Below are 17,963 nucleotides of genomic sequence, written 5' to 3' on the forward strand. Positions count from 1 at the left end.
AACAACGTAGATATCAAGAACAGTCAGCAAATACCCATACCATAAATGTAAAATAGGCATGTAACGGTCAGGAAGAGTGATTGTTAAACCAAGAAGTGCAGTATCCCAATTAAAAAGACTGCACAGTTATCCTAGTTAAGGGTTTCCATTAAAGATTTGGAGGAGGAAAATCCTGTAATCAATAATGGACTGAAGATCAAATCAAAAGAAGTTACATACACTCACCCAACATTAAGATCCCACGTTCCTCCTCCGTTTGGATAAACAATCATCTGAATATCAAGGTTGTTTTTGTTGGCAGAAGTCAGAAGCGAACTTATTATTGTGGGAGGGCTGCAGTTCACTCCCACAGCGACAAGTTGATTGGTTCTAGTGGCAACATTGATAGCATCTTTAAATTTTTCCCCATGGTAGATGTGCAGGTCATCCTGAAATTCACAATACATTTTAATGTCAAAATAATGTTTGACTAGATATCATCAGCATATGACCTTAAATAATGATTATCGATAGTAGGTAATGGTGGCCAAGAAGAGCAGTTGTTGGGTTTGCGGTACTTGGGATAAGATAGAATTCTATTGAATTTAGGTGAGGCAATTCATACCGGTTTCAGTTTTTAATGTTAATAGACAATTTAGTCTTCACAAGCTAACAATATTCAGGGGAAGAGAGTAAAAATCATATTTTGAATGATTACCTATGAGTTTAAGAAAGCTAATAGTACAATTTAAACTGGTGGTATGGAAGAGGAAACACTTTTGCCACATCTGTGGAGGATGGTTGCTTGATTTCCCACCATTTTGGTGGCTGTTTCACTATGGCTTGCAAGACTGGTGCTGCTGCTTGTGAAAAGCCCTACCCTCTGCCCCAGGTACTCTAGCCCACATAGCCACTTATAAATCTGCCTCTTCAATGCTCCCTCACCCTGGGCCAAATGGGATCTGGAATGAACCCACAAATGTGGGCAATATTTCAAGGACTTTAAAGAGTAGTTCTCCCTTTAGATTAAGGATAGGTTTGCGCAGTTCTATGACACAATACTATGGTTTACCCTTATAGTTTGCCATGTAGGAGACACCGCTGAAACAGTGGCAGATCAGGAAACCTAAATTAACTGGGATGGCTGCACAGCCTTTTGCAGTCTTTCAATGAGAATCTGGTGTTCTTATTGAGAAGGCAGCCTTTTCTTTCCCTTTACATTGGATTGGGAAACTTAGGGGTGGGATTACAAAGCATCCACCTTCACCTCCATGGGCTTTTAAATTGCTTTCCCTTGTTCAATTTACACAAAAAAAAACTCTACAACTGACACTCGACTGCTCTTCCACACTACAGAGCTATACAACATTCATTCTTTCCAGGCAAGTGTACACTTTAGAATCCCCATCATGAATTAAATGCTGCCCCCACATTAGCCTGTCTTTCTTGTCATCCACCCTCTATTCCGGCTTAAAGATGCATGCCTGTGACAATCGTTAGCTGTTCTTGCCATGCCCAGCCTTTTAAGCTAGGAAACTCTTGTTCTACTCTCTTTGCCACCAGAATACTGTCAAAAGGGACTAAGAGAAACAGATCCTAACTATGATGCAAAGGTCCTTAGAGGTTCTTTGTCCTATCTTCACCAACCACAGTCTCCATACTACAAATAAGACTGAAAAAACACAAAGGGCCTTATTACGAGTTCCAGCCGCCAAACCTGTAGTGACGGTCCAACCACCGCCACCCTTCGGGCCTGCCCACAGTATTATGACTGCGACAGTCAGACCGCCACAAGACAGCTGGCACATTTGGGATTAAGGATCCCGTTGGGCTGGCACTTTTTACCTGGCAGGAATATGCTGGCTGTGCCACAACCGGCACTGCCAAGCATATTCCGAGTTGCCATTTTACCGCCCTTTTTTATGACGGTAATCTGGCAGGCAGCAGCACTACGGCTTTGGTAGTCATTCAGCAGATGGCGCGTTGCACCGTCTGTTGTAGGACTGCCAAAGTCGTAATAAGGCCCTAAGAGGTAGTCCCCATAGATGTCATCTATACAAGACTGAAGACCAAAATCACCAATACCGACCTCCTCCTCTTTACAACCAACCCAGAATCTTAGATCAACATAATCTAGTCAAGCAGGCAAAAGTTTAAGGTGGCCACAGTCTCAAAGTCCTTACACTTTAAAGAGGCCAAAGAAAGGAATACTGAATGAATCACGCCCATCCCATCGAAGCCCCTGCCAAGAGCCACACATCCTTTGCCATCCATTGAACACTTATCTGCCCTACCTCACACTGCAATACAATTAGCTTCATGTTAAGAAGGAAAAATCCCTTGCATGGTGACAGGCGTGCACCGCTGCCTTAATTGCCTCAGATGCATGGACATCTAGATCCCTGGTAATGATTTGTAATCATAGACGAACATGGATTATGTGTGCGCTCTGAACTAGGCTTGTTTCATGGTATTTTGATTTTGTTAGACCTAGAGGGACACACAAAGCACTAACCTCATTGTGGTAGAGTTCTACTGTCCTTACATGGTGCCCAGCATCCTTTGTCAATTCCAGGGTGATCGCACTATCGACGGTAAAGCCCCATTGCGCAGACACAGTACCATGACCTTCTTTAAACAGTCCTGGCTTCCTAAGAGCTCAGCTTCCACTGATCTCGTAAGCAGGGTAGGACTCTCACTATTCTTCCACTGCACTGAAGTTAGCAGGCACGGTTAGATTCTAAACTGTTTCGTTCACCAATAGTCTATTTTGTCTGATATCTCCCACTTGTTCACCTAGTAGCAGTCTTGAGGGCAGCAGCTCCAAGTTGTTGTAATAGGCCCAATATTATGACTAAATCTATATGTGCATGCAAACACCATTGTATTTTAACTTCTCATCTTTGTGTGCTGTGATTAAGAGTGTTGCATTCTACTGCATTAGATTCTTTACCAGCATTGCAAACTGTACCATCTCAAACCAAGTAACATCAGGATGCTTCTCCATGATTATATACATGTTTACATGTTGTTTTGTCCTTTTTATTTACAGGTCATGAGGCACAAAGAACTCTTAAGTGAAATTCGATATTGATTTGCTTATTATGTTATTTCAGTGTCATTACACATTATAGGGGGCACTTAATGGTCATTGTAATTCATTATATTGAAACCTAAACAAGCAGATTGGTGTTTCCTTTTTTCTGGTTCACATTGATCCTTGCTGAGCTACCAGGGCATGAAACATGTTGATCGATTTATCACCGGTTCATCACTGTGCCCATTTGGTTCACTATTATGTTTTAATCTTGGGACGGACATACACCGGGTATAAAAGATTATTACACAGGGATTTCCCTTAGCCAATTTTGACTGATGTATGTACCACACAATCTACCACTCCCTTCACAATCCTTAACAAAGGGCACCATCCTTTGTGAAGGCAATTACCAGGCAGGAAGTTCAAAAAGAGGTCTGTAAAAGAGCCCTTGTGCGGGATTCAATGAGGATTGCAGCATCCACCCAGCAAGGAGCACAGTAAAATGATGAAACATGCTGTGTGTGAGGGCTGTTGCACCCTTTACGGGATACTCCTTCTGATCACACATTTTTGATTCCACTGTCTTGAAATTAATCTGTGTGGTCTAGTGGAACTGCACACCTACTAGATTTTTGGGGTTCTCCCCTTGGCCTACTCAGAAAATGTAAGTAGTGCCAATGAGCTTATGATATTTGCATTTGTAAGCTGGGATGTATGTGTGCCATTGCATGGTGCAGCACATCCTCTATGAAGATCAAAGGACTCTTTGATTGTAATAAGAATTACTGGTCATTGTTGGGAGATCAGGGGTCTGATACGGTTAGCACTGTAAGACCAGGAAATCATGAAGAGCGGAAGGCTTAGGCCTTTGAAGTTTTATGAGGAATATTTCAGTGGAGCGTGAGAGCAAGGTTTGATCCCTATTACTCCCTTGGCTGTCATTTTGGTTCAGTCTGAATTGGAGTCAGTTCTGCCTTGGCACACTGTCCTTTTGATAAAGGACAGGGCACAGGAGGGAGCACATCAAAGGAGCTGACGACAAAAGTCACATTTCTAAGGACCAGACACTAAATCACATTTGTGTCTATGTTTGGACTATAAAGGTGGGAGTATAAGTCCCACAATTTATTAAACAGCACTGTTAATCAGGGGTGAAGATCACCATACCTTCTAACTGCTGGAACCAGGATTAGAGACCAAGGTCTGCTCGTCACACTGCCAGGTGAGGGGTCATCACCCAGGAAGTCAAGACCACTTGCCCTGAGCCTGGAGCTCCAGACTTCTGCTTTCTAGCCTAAACCAGTAGACCCTGTGAGGAAAAGGAGAGCACCTGGAGGAAGTGACGCCCCGCAGCAGGGATTTTGCAGAGTGGATCTTAGTGAGGGAAGAGTGAGATGCCTGATGCAGTGAAAACTGCTGCATGGAGGAAGTTTGTGATTCCTATGTGTCAGGCGAGAGGGGACAACTGTGAATTAATGGCTGCCGCCCTTGAGCAGAACCAATTGGCAACCTCCATATTCCAGGAGGGGGCCACTGTGTAGTAAAGGACATCGCCCTTGTGCAGAGCCAGTCAGTGACCCTGTGCGGCAGGTGCAGGCCACCTTGAAGCAAGAGCCTTGTGCAGAGCCAGTTGGTGACCCTCATATGCCAGATGTGGGCCCCCAGGAAGTAAGGACTGTTGCCCATGTGCAGAGCAAGTCGGAGGCTGCCAAATGGCAGATGGTGGACACCCTGAAGTAAGGCCCATCACCCTTCTTCGGAGAAAACTGTTGACCTGTGTGAGCCAGGAAGGGGCCACTGTGAAGGCAGGGCCATTGCTCTGGATTGTCGTGCTCAGGCTGCTGTGAGGAACACTTACCATTTCCAAGGAGCTGCAGAGAAAGACATCTGACATGACGCTGATCGTCCAGAGACTGAGGAGGTCTGACATGTCATTGTGGAAATACCGCAAGAGGTCACGAGCCCTCAACATCAGGAGACGGGAACACACACAGAACCGTCCCGGTCCACTGCAGTTACCAGTTGCCAAAGGGTCGGGTAAGACTGTTAGAGGCCAGCAGGCCTTTTGGGGACTCACACAAATGTACCACTTAGTGCTGCCCTTAAGGCCAAGCTTAGACTGTTCTGAATGGGGACTAGCATAGGCCACAGTTGCCGCCAGAATCAAATGGGGAAAAAACAGCCTCACTAGAAAGCGATGGAGGGGCTCTGTGATAAAGCCCAGGATGACGCTAGCATGCAGACTTTAAGAGACAATGGATATTATTTAGTATGCTGCCCCTACGCTTTGTGTGTTTATATCAAAATACTACTTTTTCATAAACATACTGGACTGGACAATCAGATTATTATATTTACTGTTTGTACTTTCAGTCTTGCGCAGGAGTACGTGTCACTACTACCTATAACTAGTGGAGCAAGAATCAACCCATTTAATACAACAGGAATCAATATTATATCTGTGTCTAGAGCACACACGAGAAGCACAGACATGCGACTGTTCCTACATCAGCTCTGTATAAACAGGAGAGTAAACTCCTCCCCTTATGGGTTCTTAACAGAATTGAGTCTTGCCTTTACAAAAGGTTTCTATCTTAGGAGCAAGGTGTAAGGATTATACATATATATATATTTTTTTTTGAAAGCGTTGGAATGTCAATGGCACCGAGGGAAGCCATAGCCGCCTGCAGTGTGAACTCTGTTTCCGGAGTATATACCGCCTGAAAATGCTCCGCTAGTGTACGTACCACGTCTTCCGGGTGTGACTGTAGCTGTCCCTCTCTGTTTTTGAGGTGCTGTATACCTCTATTGCTTCCTCCCCGTTTGTCTAGACATGCCAGCATTCTCCCTGCCTTGTCCCCAATGTCATAGACTCTATGAGCCGTACTGGAAATGTTTTCTATGACTTGCGACTTTAGATGGTCCTGATACTGCTGTTGGCGTAATTTGAGTGTGTGTGCAGTGTCTGCCGTGGGATCGGCCATATGTGCCAAGTTCGCCTCGTGGAGTGCCAGTTCCAACTCAGCGAGTTTCCTCCGGCATGTCCTTTTGTGTCCCGAGATGGATGCGATTGCTCGCCCCCTCAGAACCGTTTTGTAGGCTTCCCACAGGATCGAGGGGGATGACACCGACGCCTCGTTTTCTACAAAATACTGTATGGTCGCCGTCTTAAGGTCTTTCTTGATCTTGGGGTTCACCAAGAAATTAGGGTATATGGGATATATCCTTGCGCGCGTCTTCTCTTTAGTGGAGAGCGTCAAGACCACTGGTGAGTGGTCCGACACTCCTCTGGGCAATATGTCTATGGAATCTACGTCACTCATGCCATCACCCAGTAGCAAAAAATAATCTAGACGGGACAGGCTATTATGCACTGAGGAATGGTAGGTGTACTGTTGAGTAGTGGGGTGTTTATGTCTCCATACATCCGCCAGTCCCATCGCCTCCATGAAACCCGGGAAGGCGGGTGAGCCCGGCGTGTGCGTCCTCACCGGAAATGTGTCTAGTGTCGGGTCTACAATGGCATTGAAGTCTCCCCCTATGATTGTGTCTCCCACTGGGAGATTCAATAGGAACTCTCCCAAAGCTTGCAGCGCAATGGAGTGGAGCGCCGGAGGAATATAGACGGACACCAAGTTCAGAAGTCTCCCCTCCCACTGTCCATGCACCGCTGCAAAACGGCCTTGATCGTCTATTTTATGCTGGAGTATTATAAAGGGTGTGTTTTTTTAAATTAAAATACCAGTCCCCCTCGATCCCGAGGTGAACTCCGAGTGTGCCACCATTCTATAGCCTCGTCTATCAAGTGCGCGACATGCCGTTCCCGTAAGGTGTGTCTCTTGTAGTAACACTAGCGCCGGGCACTGTCGTTTTATTGCCTGCAGGACCAACCCCCTCTTGATTTTGTTACCCAGTCCTCTAACGTTCCAAGTAAGCATGCGGAGGAGGGGGACCGATGTGTGGTGGGTAGCGCCATCAGGCGCCGCTGACCGGGACTGTCGAGTCATCATGAGGAGGCACTAACTCGCCCCGTCTCTCTGTCAATAGTGGTGCACCACTACCACCGTCACCAATGGGTCTACATGTGCAATGTGTACTAAAGTGTATCAAAATGTGTGAATCTTGAATCAAAACTAATAAACTTCCTTTCCCTCCCCCCTCCCTGCTCCACGGACATAACACCGCCCGCATACCCAACTTCGCAGAGTGCTTAACCCCATCCCAACCCATCTTACTTGCTCGTGGGGGTAGAGAGTCCCGGAGCCGCAACGGCCCAATCCACCTTACTCAGCGTGACCCAACCATGAGTCCAGTAGGCACGTCATCCAGCTGTCGTGAAGCCCCCCTTCCACTGGGCAGAGTCACGGATAGTTAGGAGTCCGGCGGCTGTCCACCAACCTCTGATCCTGCCTCAGAAGTCCTGTCCTGCGGCGCCGTTACCTCTGGATGTGTCTCTGTTCGTGATCCGGTGTGTTGATGCCGATGTCCTTTATTGGATCGGCGAGGCCGCTCCATCTGTCTCCAGCCGTCGAGCCAGTCCTGTGCCATCTCAGGTGTATCGAAGAACCACGACTTTCTGTCCGCCACGACTCGCAGCCTCGCAGGGAATAGCATTGAGTAGGGTAGTTCCCTTGCTCTCAGAGCTTTCTTGACCTCGAAGAAGGTTTTCCGGCGTCTGGCCACCTCCGCCGTATAGTCTGGGAAGAAAGCCAGTGTAGAGTTGTGGAGTTTGATGGGCGGCGCAACTCTTGCCGCTTGTAATATAGCATCCCTGTCCCTAAAGTTGAATAACCGGGCCAGGACCGGTCTCGGTGCGGCGCCCGGCTTCGGTGTGCCTCCAGGCACTCGGTGCGCCCTTTCTACCGAGAAGTACTGGGACAATCCTTTGGGCTGCAATTTAGTTTTTATGAGATCCTCAACATACAGGTCCATCGCTCTTTTGCCTTCCGTCTCTGGAATACCTAAGATTCGCACATTGTTCCGTCGGGAGCGCCCTTCCTGGTCATCGAGCTTTGCTTGTAGTTGTTTGGTCACCGTCTCCATGCGCTCCATTGCTTGCTGCAGTTCTGAGGTGTCTGCAACCAGTGACTTCGTAACCACATCCACCTGCGCCACTCGCTCCGACATTTTGTGGAAGTCAGCACGCAGCAGGGTGACATCAGTGGAGATAGTCCCTACCGTTGTTTGAACACTGGAGAGGGTCTTCATGATGTCTTCCAGTGTCACCTTCTTGCTCCCATCCGTTTCAGGACCCTTTCCCGTGGATGTGCGGCCTTCAGTGTGCGGTTGTTTATGTTTCTCGTAGGCATATTTATCGAGTTTGGCTTGTGCCGACATATTTCTTGATCCTCTGCCCGACATGTCGTTTGGCGTTACCTGCCTGTGGCTATGAACGTGGGGCTCCGCCGCAATGGGAACAGTGGAACATGTTGCACCTCCTGCAAATCGGAAGTTTTTCTTATTAACGAGGAGGCGGTGCCTGAGTCTCCGCTACTTCCGCTCACCAGTCCGTCCGTGACGCGGGGCGTTTGTATAAATTGCACGTTGCCACACTCCAACACCCCTACTACCGTCCCAGAGTCGCCTTACATCTCAGCTCCTCCGTTTATGCACAGGGTCTGCTGGGGTAGAAGTGTCCTGCTCACCTGGACAATGTGCGTGGGGACCTTCAATTGTGCTCCGTCCGTGCTTCCTCGGACGGAATCTGTTCGTAATATCCTCGAGCAGTATGTCTCAAGATGCTGACCGCACCTCAGAAAAATAGGCAATTGAGGGGGGGTCGATATCGCGGTCCAACACGGCCAGCTACTCCAGAGCCTCCGGGCAGTGTCCTACACACATCCTCCTTCCTCTGATTTATGCCAGCGGGTCTTTAATGTGGGCGATGACGGCTCGGGGTGTATGATGCGCTAATGCAGCCCCCACACAGCGTGACCGTCGTGTCTTTTGTCTGTTGTGTCGTGGCCGTATCGTAAATGCTTTGCTATTCCCCACCGAGGTGCCTGCGCAGCCAAGGTTCCCGCAACGGCGGAAGCGCTTCTTCCAGGATGAATGTGCCTCTTCAGCCGCCTTCCTACCTCCGCCAAAACGCCGCGCGCAGCACCGGTAATTGCGTCGCCGCCGTGGCGGGCGGCCAGTACGCTATTGACGTCGGGGGTCCAGTTTACCCCGCAGCGGCACCTCAGAAGTGCGGCAGTTCTCTCCCCTCCATAGATGGTCTCCTGCTTCCGTCCGTCTCCTGGGTCTCGGCAGGCCCGATCGGCCCGGGGGGGGGGGTCGTGCCTGTAGTAGGTTGCTCCGTCTCGCCGTCCGTGGGGTCACCAACGCGTCCGCTATCGTCCTCGCAGCCCAGGCAAGAAGAACGCGGGGACTCCCTTCAACGTCGCGCTTGTTGCTCTCCAAAGTGGGCGGTGTTCCCCTTCCCCCGCCGGCGGACCGGCCAGCCGCGGCCCCTTGCAGCCATTTAGCCCTCACTTCCGCCCGGGTTCTTCACAACTCCAGTCTGGTGCCACTTCTGCGATGGTAGGCCCCGTGCTCGCTCTTCACCACCGGCCGGTTCCAAACGTCGGATGTTGACCGGGGTCAAAGTATTCGGTGCCTGCTGTCCCCCGGTCTCGGGATCTGCCTTTTTCAGGTAGTTACTTTACGGATTAGTGTGGCGGATAAGCGAAATGAGCCTCTCTGCTCTGGGAGCTCTTCTGCTACACAGCCGCCATGCTAGGCTGCTAGCCACGCCCCCAGGATTATACATATTTAAACCACAAATCATAAGCAGGACTAAAGTAAAACCTATAAAATATCAACTGTCTCGATCAATGGACACCTGAAAAAAATCTTTCAGTTCGGCTGCACCAAAAATGCTTTTGAAGCCACTACTTCATTTGAATTACTTATTTCACCCATTGTGTCAGTGAGGAAAGTGCAATTAGAGCTCATAATTTATTTGAGGAATAAGTAACCCAAGATCTTTATTGAAAAACACAGAACTTAATGATAACTAGAAAACATGATAGATTGCTGTCTTAGTATACATTTTTTTTTCTGGGAGATGTTGAATACAACTCCCTCCGGGGTAATAACTCTGCCATCCAACTTCAGAGCTATAACATCAGAAATGTTCTAGGAAGAGATCTGACATAGTAGCATAGGGAATTTGACTCAGATTTGTTAAGAGATATGTGTTAATTGTCTGGTGATCGAGTACCTTATTCATATTCTAGAGCTGAGAATATTTCTCTGAGGCCAAGTAAATGAAACTCCCTTGAAGAGTCTGCATACTTGCAACTCTTCAAACTCAGAATTCAAGACTATCCCAAGAGAAGCGGCACCTCTGCCAAGGGTCCAGAACATACGAATGTGTCCTGTAATCCACTAAGCTTCCAGATGGAGGAGCTTTTCTGACCACAGAGGGTTAAGTGGAACCTCTCATATATGCACCAACAAAATGAACCTATCCTGGAGAAGATGGGTTCGAAAAACCCAAGATGTCCAGAGAATGGGGGGCGTGGCCAAGATGGCCATCGGAGCGTATGCTCGGTGAAGAGCTCCGTCCCAGCTCAGGCCATATAATCCTGAACAAGCCGCTTACATGCGGGACTGTGCCCGACCTGTCACCGGAGGTGAACCCCTGCTCGATGGATGTGACCCGGTCACCTGGTGACCGCTGCCGACGAGTCTAGAGACAGCTGCGGGCGGGCTTGCCGAGGCCCGTTCTGAGAGCTCAGGGCCTTGGACTGCGCAGTAGCAGTGGCGCAGTAAGAGCGGACTGCGGGGCCACCGAAAAGGAGAGACTCGCAGTGGGCGCGCTGTGGAGGGACAAAGCACATCTTGCGAAAAGCGGAGGACAGCAGTGGGAGCATCGAGGGACCGCCTTTACACAAAGGTATGGACTAGGCTGGAAAGTTGAAAGTGAGGCGGCCTAGAACAGTGGCGGATGTTTAGGGATTGTCATGGGGTGGGGTGAGCGGAGGAACAACAAAACGCAGAAATATAGCTGGGACTCAAACAGTAAGAGTTCCTCAGGATAATATCCTGGAATGTTCGTGACCTGGGTTCCCATGTTTAACACCATAAAAATAAACAGCTACATCATTGGAAGGGTGGGAACACATTGTCCTGATGCAGGAAACTCACCTGACAGCAGCAGAGGGGGTTAAACTATGACGGAAATGGTGGGGACAAGTTTATGCAACCTCTTATTCTGCTTTCTCTAGGGGGCCGCTGATATGAGTCAGAGCCGGCACTCCATTTACAATGCAAAACACAGTGGTGGACCAAGAAGGCAGGTTTGTGTTAGTACGGGGTAGGCTCCTATGGAGGGAAACAGTCCTGGGTAGCATATACGCCCTGAACCAAAACCAGCTTGTATTCCTAGCAAGACTGTGCACATCACTATCTTCCCTACATGGGATTGAGGTGCTACTGGGTGGCGACTTTAACTGTCACGGACATCAGCCTGGACTGCTCAACCCCTACACTACATGGTACGGTAGTCACTAAACTAGCACAGGGGTTTAAGAATTGGTTGACACAGTGGAAGCTAGATGACATTTGGAGAGTACAACATGGACAGACACAAGACTATTTGTATTATACATATCTTTACAACAGGCATACAGGATTGGACTTATTTGCTCAGATAAACGGACGTCCTGGGCAACACACACAGAATACCTGGGATGCACAGTCTCTGATCACAGCCCCCTCCTCCTCTGTTTTTGACCATTATCGGAACCCACAGCGACACCTACTTGGAGCCTTAATCCTGCCTTACTAACAGACGATTGCTTCATGCAATTCCTGGAGGAAAAAGTTGCGGGCAACTTCCTGCACAATCAACTGACTACAGAGCCACAGTAGGAAGCATTGAAGTTGGTGATATGGGGCCACTGTTTAGGCACAACAGTGGAAGTGAGAAAAAATCTGCTGAAGGAAGTAGCCCAACGAGTATATCCTGTATGAACTGGTACGTAAACTGTTGAAAGATACAGACACACATAAACAGCTAGAAAACACCAGATGGGAATATACTGGGGTGCTTGAACGGTTATGAACATTAGACATACGCGAGTACCACACCAACATACACAAAGAGGATGGTAAATCAGGTAGACTGTAAGCGTGGTTAAAACAACCAGAGAATAGAGGAGCGCCAATAACACAAATTGTGAAAGTAGAGGGGGAAATGTTATACCTCCCCAACAATATAAATTATGAGTTTAGTGCATACTATAAGAAACTTTATAAGGAACCGACAGTGCAGTGGATAGAAGACTTGATGGGGTTCCTGGCTCTGTTGCCGATGCAGATCTTAAACCCGCAGCTGAGGGCAGGTCTGGGGATCCGGTGACAGCCCACGAAATACATGAGGCTATCCGGGAGATGGCTACGGGATAAACACTTGGACCAGATGGACTAACGGAAGAATTCTACTCAGTGCTGGCACAGACTTTGGTCCCACAACTAGAAGCGCTGTATGCCGAAGCATGGCATAAGGGCACGTTGCCGGCCTTTACCAGAGACGCCTTGGTGACTCCCCTCCCGAAGACTAAAAAGAAAGGAGCAAGAGAGTCTGAGATTCAACCTCTCTCTATGCTAAACACAGATTTTAAAATTCTGAGCAAACTCTTGACAATACTCATACATAATGACCAGAGTGGGTTTATACAGACTAGGACCACATCACCTAATATTCAATGGCTCTTCCATGTCCTGCATCATCCAGACAGAGATAATTGCCCTGAGGCACTGATAATGTCAGTGGATTTGGAGAGAGTCTTTGACTCTGTTAGATGGGACTTCCTATGTACTACACGCAGTACCCATGCAGCAAAGTCACAGATATCCTACCATCCCAAGGCCTCTGTGACAAGCTTGGAACCTACTTTCACCTCATGATTTACAACCTCCACGACAACTTTGTCGGCCATCCTCCAGAAGTCACAGCTGGCCACCCACCCCCAAGAGACACTAGCCAGCCCACCATCTCCAACTGGACACTGATCATGGCCAAAAACACCGCCTCGACCTTGAAAGGCATCCACTCGGGTCCCCACCGAAGCTGCCCTTCTCACATCTACCACATAGCTGCAGCGGCCATCGCACCTTAACTACCACGCACTATCAACACCACCTTCATAACAGGCACCTTCCCAGATGACTGGAAGTGCGCAAAAGTCAGGTATCTGCTCAAGAAAACTACAGCTGACCCCACTGACCTCAAGAACTACTGGCCCATCTCGCTCCTCCTCTTCGCAGCCAAAGTTGCAGAGAAAACAGTCAATAGGGAACTGACATGGGTCATCGAAGAGAACGCTATCCTCGACCCATCCCAATCCGGATTCAGAAGCAACCACAGCACCGAGACCGCCCTACTCGCCACCAAAGACGACATCCGGACCCTCCCGGACCAAGGCCACTCCGCAGCCCTAATCCTACTTGACCTTTCAGCGGCCTTCAACACGGTCTTCCACCGCACACTAGTCACAAGACTACACAACGCCAGCATTCAAGGAACAGCCCTGGACTGGATCCGATCGTTCCTCACCGGAAGAAGCCAGAGGATCAGACTACCACCCTTCCTCTCCGATCCCAAAAAAATCACCTGCAGAGTCCCACAGGGGTCATTGCTGAGCCCGACCCTCTTCAACATCTACATGCCCCCCCTGCAGCTATCGTCCGACAACACAGCATCAACATCGTATCCTACGCTGATGACACCCAGCTCATTCTCTCCCTCACCAAGGACCCCACCATCGCTAAAATCAACTTCCAGAAAGGAATGCAAGACCTCGCAGTCTGGATGACCAACAGGTGCCTGAACCCCAACGCCAAGAAGACAGAAGTCCTCGTCCTCGGCTCCAACCCTCCAGCATGGGACAGCACCTGGTGGCCGACCGCCCTCGAAGGCCCACCTACCCCCTCAGATCACACCAAAAACCTTGGCATTGTACTCGACTCATCACTCACCATGAACTGACAGGTCAACGCCGTCACCTCCAGCTGCTTCAACACCCTCCGCATCCTCCTTAAGACCTTCTAATGGATCCCCCTGAGTCAAGGAAGACAGTCACCCATGCACTCATCACCAGCACACTGGACTATGGAAAAGCACTCTACGCCCGCAACAACAAGTCCCTACTCCGCAAACTCCAGACAATACAGAACACCACCGCCAGACTCGTCCTTGGCATCCCCCGGCACGAACACAGCAGCCAACACCTTTGAGGACTCCACTGGCTCCCCATGGAGAACAGGGTCACCTCCAAAATCTTCACTCAGGCCTACAAATGCCTACACAACAACGGACCCAAATACTTCAACGACAGAATCAACTTCCACGTACCCAAAAGAAACCTCTGATCTTCCAACCACTTATTGGCTGAAATCCCACACACCCACAGAGCCAGAGCAGGCAGAAGATCCTTCTCCCACATTGCATCCAAGACCTGGAACAAGCTATTGGCAGACATCAGACGTGACCCCTTCCTAACACCTTCAGGGAGAGCCTCAAGACCTGGCTCTTCGGCTAAATGGATCTGCGGACCCCAACGCCCATAGCGCCTTGAGACCCTCACAGGTGATTAGTGCGCTTACAATTCCCTGATTGACTGATTGATTGATTGATTGATTGACTACAATGACCAAAATGGGATCAGGAGATGGGTGGGTAAATTGGGTCAAAATACTATTCCCCCACGGCAGGGGTTAGGACCGGGGGGGGCTGTGATATCGGGCCCTATAACATTTTCATAGGCACCAGAAAGGGGTGGCCATCATCTCCTCTGCTGTTTGCTCTGGCCATTGAACCACTGACAGAGTTATTTAGGCAAATAGGAAGGCTGCATGGAATGGTTGGACGAGACCTTGACCTTCTGACTGTCACAAGCCACAGGACCGCCCAGAGGCAAATGGCAAATCACAGCTAAGCTCATACACTATGCCATGGAGGTTCCTCATCCGGGAGTGCTCCTACAAGGAGCGCTCTACTGTTGGAAGAGGTGCCAAAGACTCACGGCCAGAAATCCACTTCATGCCCCAGACTTGCCTTTGGTTGGGCTACCACATGGGACACCACCCATTCTTTTCCTAGAGACACAGCTGACCAGTTAGACTGAGGTCGGGGTCAGGACAGTGGGGGGCCTATACCTAAAATTGGTGAATTAATCCCGCTTGAGGAATTTTTAACCTAGAATGACCTGTCAAATGCCCAATTTCACAATTACCACGAGTGAAAACATTTAGGGAGTTATGAGGAATGGCCCAACGAGAACCGAAACACATGACACACTACACGTCCTGATCACGTTGGGATCCGCGAGACACCTAGTAAAATGGCACTACAGAGCTCTGATAGGGATGGTGAGGACACCATTAGAGTGGGTTAGGACTAAGTGGAATGAAGCAGTGGGGAGGAATCTAGAAGATGAAGAAGGGACCAAGAAACTTTAGAGCGCAAAGAAAATCAAGAAAATCTCTAGAAATGCTGCACTGAAATGTATTCATTATAATTATGTACACATGGTCTACCCCACTCCCCACCAGCTAAATCTGATGTATGGAGGAGAGACGCTGAAATGTCCTAGATTTGGACAACAAGATGTGGGTTTTATACATATGACCTAGGGTTGTAAGACATTACAAGAATATTGGGACACAGCACTAATTCAAATAAATGTGACACTGGCCAGGACTTGCCAGGAACAGTGGAGGTATGTCTACTGGGACTATTCCTGATGCAGAGGTCAGACCCGGGACCAGGGTTCAATTCCCGACGCGGCAGGGTCTTGAGCTCAAAATGTCCACGGACTCGATAATTCTCGCCTCGGTGCCTACTCGAATCATGGGTTCACACTCTGCAACTCTGGGCAATAGCTTGCTTAATCTCCACTACGGTCCCACTGCGATGGGATGCCTGGTCTTCACCTTGGGGATGCCCAGTAGGGGTTATCTCGCAGGGAAAGCCAGGACGGGTTCCCATAGCAAGCGCTAAGAGACCTGTCGGTGATTTGGCGCTATATAAATCGAAATTAACATATAGCAAACAGGTGATCCTTAGTGGAAGTATAGATGGAGATTAACTCTCCCGAGTACACAACATGGCTATACAGATTAGGGGAACAGATTACAAAGTAAAGAGAAAATCTGGAGGGGATTAGTCACTAAAGTTGAGTGTTAATGGAAAGTACTGAGTCCTGAATGTTTTAACATGCACACTGCAATTACAAACCTAAGACTCTGTACAAAGATATATCCTGGGAGAATAAAAATGTGTACAGAATGCAATATATCTGATTATATGTACAACTGGAAACATATAAATGCTAATAAAAATATGTTAAAAAAGAAAGATGTCCAGAGAATAAAAAACCAAGATTAAGGTGTCCAAGTGGAGATATGACTCAAATCTGCTGCCTGTCTCTGGGTATAAACGTGCATTCTTGTGATCCCCAAGAGAGGTGAAAAGACACAATTGAAATCCTGACTCGAATCCTGTAGTAAAGTCGTCCACCAAATAGATTGCTGATCCGGCTGCCAATTGAAAAATACTCCCACTAAGGATTTGGGGCAGAACACGTAAGTTCTATTGCTAAGTTCTAATGGAAGAACAGGCATTAAAATACTCTCTCTTCCATTCTGATACACCATTTACCAGATGTAACTATCATCACATCGGAGTCCTAATGACAACCACTATGCTTATAATGTAACCAGCAATGTCATATGATGTAGATCAATGTCTAATTTCTTTGCCTCCAGGACGCTTGGATTGTCCAGCTTATTTCACTGTCTTTGTATTGTTTGCTTCCTGTTTGCTTCCTGTTTCCTTTGGTTTCTAGTGAAATCAAATTAAAACTGTCTGAAAAAAATACTCTCTCTTCCATCATACTGTCAATTATGTCTCTGTAGTACCCTGAGTTCAAATGGGCTACAATTTTAGATAGGCCTGTGAGGTCTGAAGATATTATACTTCAAAAATGTGCTAGATATCTCTGATTTATGTACCTTACTACAGAACCATTTACCATGTGTGCAACAATTAACCATCAGCCACAAATAATGACAAATATTACCGTGCCAGAAACTCTGCTGACCATTTGCTTCTCAACGATTTATAACCATATCTTGCATATCAGCCTGATATGCCTACACTGGACACTATCAGAAGGTCTGGAGGTCACTCAAAAATTAAGCACTCATTCCAAGTTTCAATGTGTTCCACCACCACAGGTTTTCCATAGTGCCCTTTGGGAAGAGGGCCATCATTTGTGAGTAAGATGGACCTTTAGTTCTGAAGATAATGCATCTACACAAAGAGCCTCCATCTTCTAATATCTGTGAATTTAATAAATTAATGAAATTTCTATTAAGTTCATGGTCACCGCAATGAGACATCACACCGCTGAAAAACACCATCAGTAGAGAGAGTAGAAACAGTGATAAGTTCATTGAGATATCGGAGAGAGAAATATAATAGAAAGGTTTTAAAGCTGCATGAAAGGAGAACTCTTAAGAGATGCAAAGCATTCCAGTGCTTGGAACTAAGGAGCCTGAATACATCACCACCTCCATGAATGTGCCTGAAAGGGGGAAGATAGCAAAAGGAATTTTGAATCTAAATAAAGTGACCTCTTAGATGCATAGAAGAGAAAGGAGTCCACAGGAAAAGAGGGCCTGTTTTAAAGGTGTAACTGGTGACAGGATAGGGAATGAAACATGTTGGTCCGTCTTGCATTGATCTGCAACATGCAGTTGTTTTTAAACCTTGAGTAAGCTCACAATCTTGAATAAAATTGTCACGTCGTAATGTGAGTCTTAACTCAATTTTACTTGGAGATGTATACCGATTACGGGGTCTTTTTCGTTTTATTGATACACACATTATTATTTTCACCTCTAATGTCTGTAGTGGACATTTCTCCTTTTCCCTTTCTATAAGTGAGAA

At 47.7% G+C, this 17,963-nt stretch overlaps 1 protein-coding gene across 7 annotated transcripts in view; it reads right to left on the reverse strand.

The window, feature by feature from the left end:
* The window catches only part of LOC144773109 (betaine-homocysteine S-methyltransferase-like), a 656,112-nt gene that overhangs the window by 306,936 nt on the left and 331,213 nt on the right, over positions 1-17,963 (reverse strand). For all 7 annotated transcript variants that reach the window (XM_078657962.1, XM_078657963.1, XM_078657964.1 and 4 more), the window contains one exon: positions 226-428. In XM_078657962.1, coding sequence (XP_078514088.1) covers positions 226-428 — 203 coding nt within the window. The remainder of the gene's footprint in view (positions 1-225; positions 429-17,963) is intronic.

This window comes from Lissotriton helveticus, chromosome 8 (genome assembly GCF_964261635.1).
Source record: "Lissotriton helveticus chromosome 8, aLisHel1.1, whole genome shotgun sequence".
NCBI lineage: Eukaryota > Metazoa > Chordata > Amphibia > Caudata > Salamandridae > Lissotriton > Lissotriton helveticus.